This window comes from Pteropus vampyrus, unplaced genomic scaffold, assembly GCF_000151845.1.
Source record: "Pteropus vampyrus isolate Shadow unplaced genomic scaffold, Pvam_2.0 Scaffold1445, whole genome shotgun sequence".
Classification (NCBI taxonomy): Eukaryota; Metazoa; Chordata; class Mammalia; order Chiroptera; family Pteropodidae; genus Pteropus; species Pteropus vampyrus.
Window position 1 is genome coordinate 4002 of NW_011890226.1, and position 1829 is coordinate 5830.

Genomic DNA, 1829 nt, shown 5'->3' on the forward strand with positions numbered 1-1829 from the left:
CAGCATCTGTTCCCGTGTCCCCCAGCTGGCAGCTCTGCTCTGTGCAGGCTCCGTGACTGGGAGTGGAGCGCTGTCTGGGAGGAGGGTCCTGCCAGCTCTGCGCTCTGCGATTCCACAGGACCGGGAGGCCGGGTGGCCACTCAGCAGGCTTTCCCTGTCCCTCCCCCTCTGGCAGAATCTTCACCAAGGTGGTGCTGGAGGCGCCGCTGATCACCGAGAGTGCCCTGGAGGTGATCCGCAAGTACTGCGAGGACGAGGTGAGGGCAGGCAGGTGGCAGATCTCCCTCTGTCCCCTGCATCGAGGTGCAGGCGAAGCCCCGCTCGCCACAGCCTGTGGCAGGTCCGAGGGGCACAGAGCCTAGACCTCGTGGAAGGGGTTGTGCAGGGGCAGTAGCCTATGCGAGCGAAGCCAGGGCGCCATCCCTGCGGCCCACTGCAGTGGGTTAAGCTCCGGTCCCCTCCCCCCGCCACAGAGCCGCACCTACCTGGGCATGTCCACCCTTCGAGACCTGATCTTCAAGCGCCCATCCCGCCAGTTCCAGTACCTGCACGTGCTGCTAGACCTCAGCTCCCACGAGAAGGACAAGGTGACTCCCCACCGTCCTGCCGTGCTGTGCTGGGCCACGCTCAGCCCCTCCCCTGTCCCGAGTCACCAGCCCAGCCGGTCCCACGTTCCCTTGGGAGCTGGCCTTCCCGCAGCAGTGTTTGGGTGGTGGTTGCTTTTCCATTTATGACGTCACGAAGCTGCTTAGACCATGCACATGTACACACCCTCCCGGGGAGGGCGGTCCCATTTCCTTCTCCCACCCGTGGCAGTGAGCCCCGCTTAAGGCCCGGGGCTGTGTGGGGACCTGGGGGACGCTGACCAGGAGAGGAACAGCGTGGCGAGTGGAGTCGCGCTCGTGCTGGGAGCCCTGGGGAGGGGCCCGAGCCGACCAATGGCGATGGCGGGTGGACAGCGGAGGGGGCTGAGGCGGGCTTCCGGAGGAGGAGGAGGAGGTGTGGGCCCACGTGGGGCGAGAGGTCCCTGAACGGCCCTGCCCCAGCCTTTCTCCAGCTCCCTTCCCAGCGTCGCGTGTTCAGCAGACCCCACCGCGTACTCGAGCGCCGCCCTGTGGTGCCACCGGGGACAGTGCAGTGCCCAGGACCAGCCGCTGTCTTCATGGTTCCCAGCAGGGATTGTCTGAGTGAACCGGGACATAGGGACATAGCTAGTGACAGGCATTCCAGGCAGTGGGAACCTTTTGTGCCAAGTCTCAAAGCCAGGGAGGGCGCTGTCACTTCTGAGGAAGTGAGGAGAGCTGGGTTGGAGCGCAGCGAGCAAGGCAAAGCCGGTGCGAGGGGGGCTGAGCAGATAGGCGGGGAGGTGATGCGGGGCCCCGAGCTGGGCCAGGGAGCCCCTCCCGGGCCGGCCACCGGCCTGGGCGCAGGTGACTCAGCCGGCAGGCCGTTCTCAAGCTTGCGCTCGGTCACACGGTGCTGCCAAGCGCAGAGCGGCCGCCCCCGCCACCATCTTGCCACTGCTCTCCCCAGGTGCGCTCCCAGGCCCTGCTGTTCATCAAGCGTATGTACGAGAAGGAGCAGCTGCGGGAATACGTGGAGAAGTTCGCCCTCAACTACCTGCAGCTTTTGGTCCACCCCAACCCGCCGTCAGTGCTGTTTGGAGCTGACAAGGACACAGGTGTGGTGCAGAGTTGTCAGATGCACGTTGGGGACCTGCTGTGGCCTAGGCTCTGGGCGGACCCTGGGAGCAGAGCTGGATGAAAGCCGAGCGAGCCCTGCCCAGCCTGCTGGGGAAGCCTGCAGCCAGACAGTAGCAACCAGAACCA

The 1829-nt window shown here is 65.7% G+C and overlaps 1 protein-coding gene across 1 annotated transcript in view; it reads left to right on the forward strand.

Moving 5' to 3' along the window:
• Positions 1–59: 59 nt before the first annotated feature.
• LOC105310212 (symplekin-like) overlaps positions 60–1829 on the forward strand; it is a gene marked incomplete at its 5' end in the record, with an annotated part of 13945 nt that continues 12175 nt past the window's right edge. Inside the window, 3 exons of the mRNA XM_023526623.1 lie at positions 60–257; positions 474–587; positions 1534–1755. Coding sequence (XP_023382391.1) covers positions 60–257; positions 474–587; positions 1534–1755 — 534 coding nt within the window. The remainder of the gene's footprint in view (positions 258–473; positions 588–1533; positions 1756–1829) is intronic.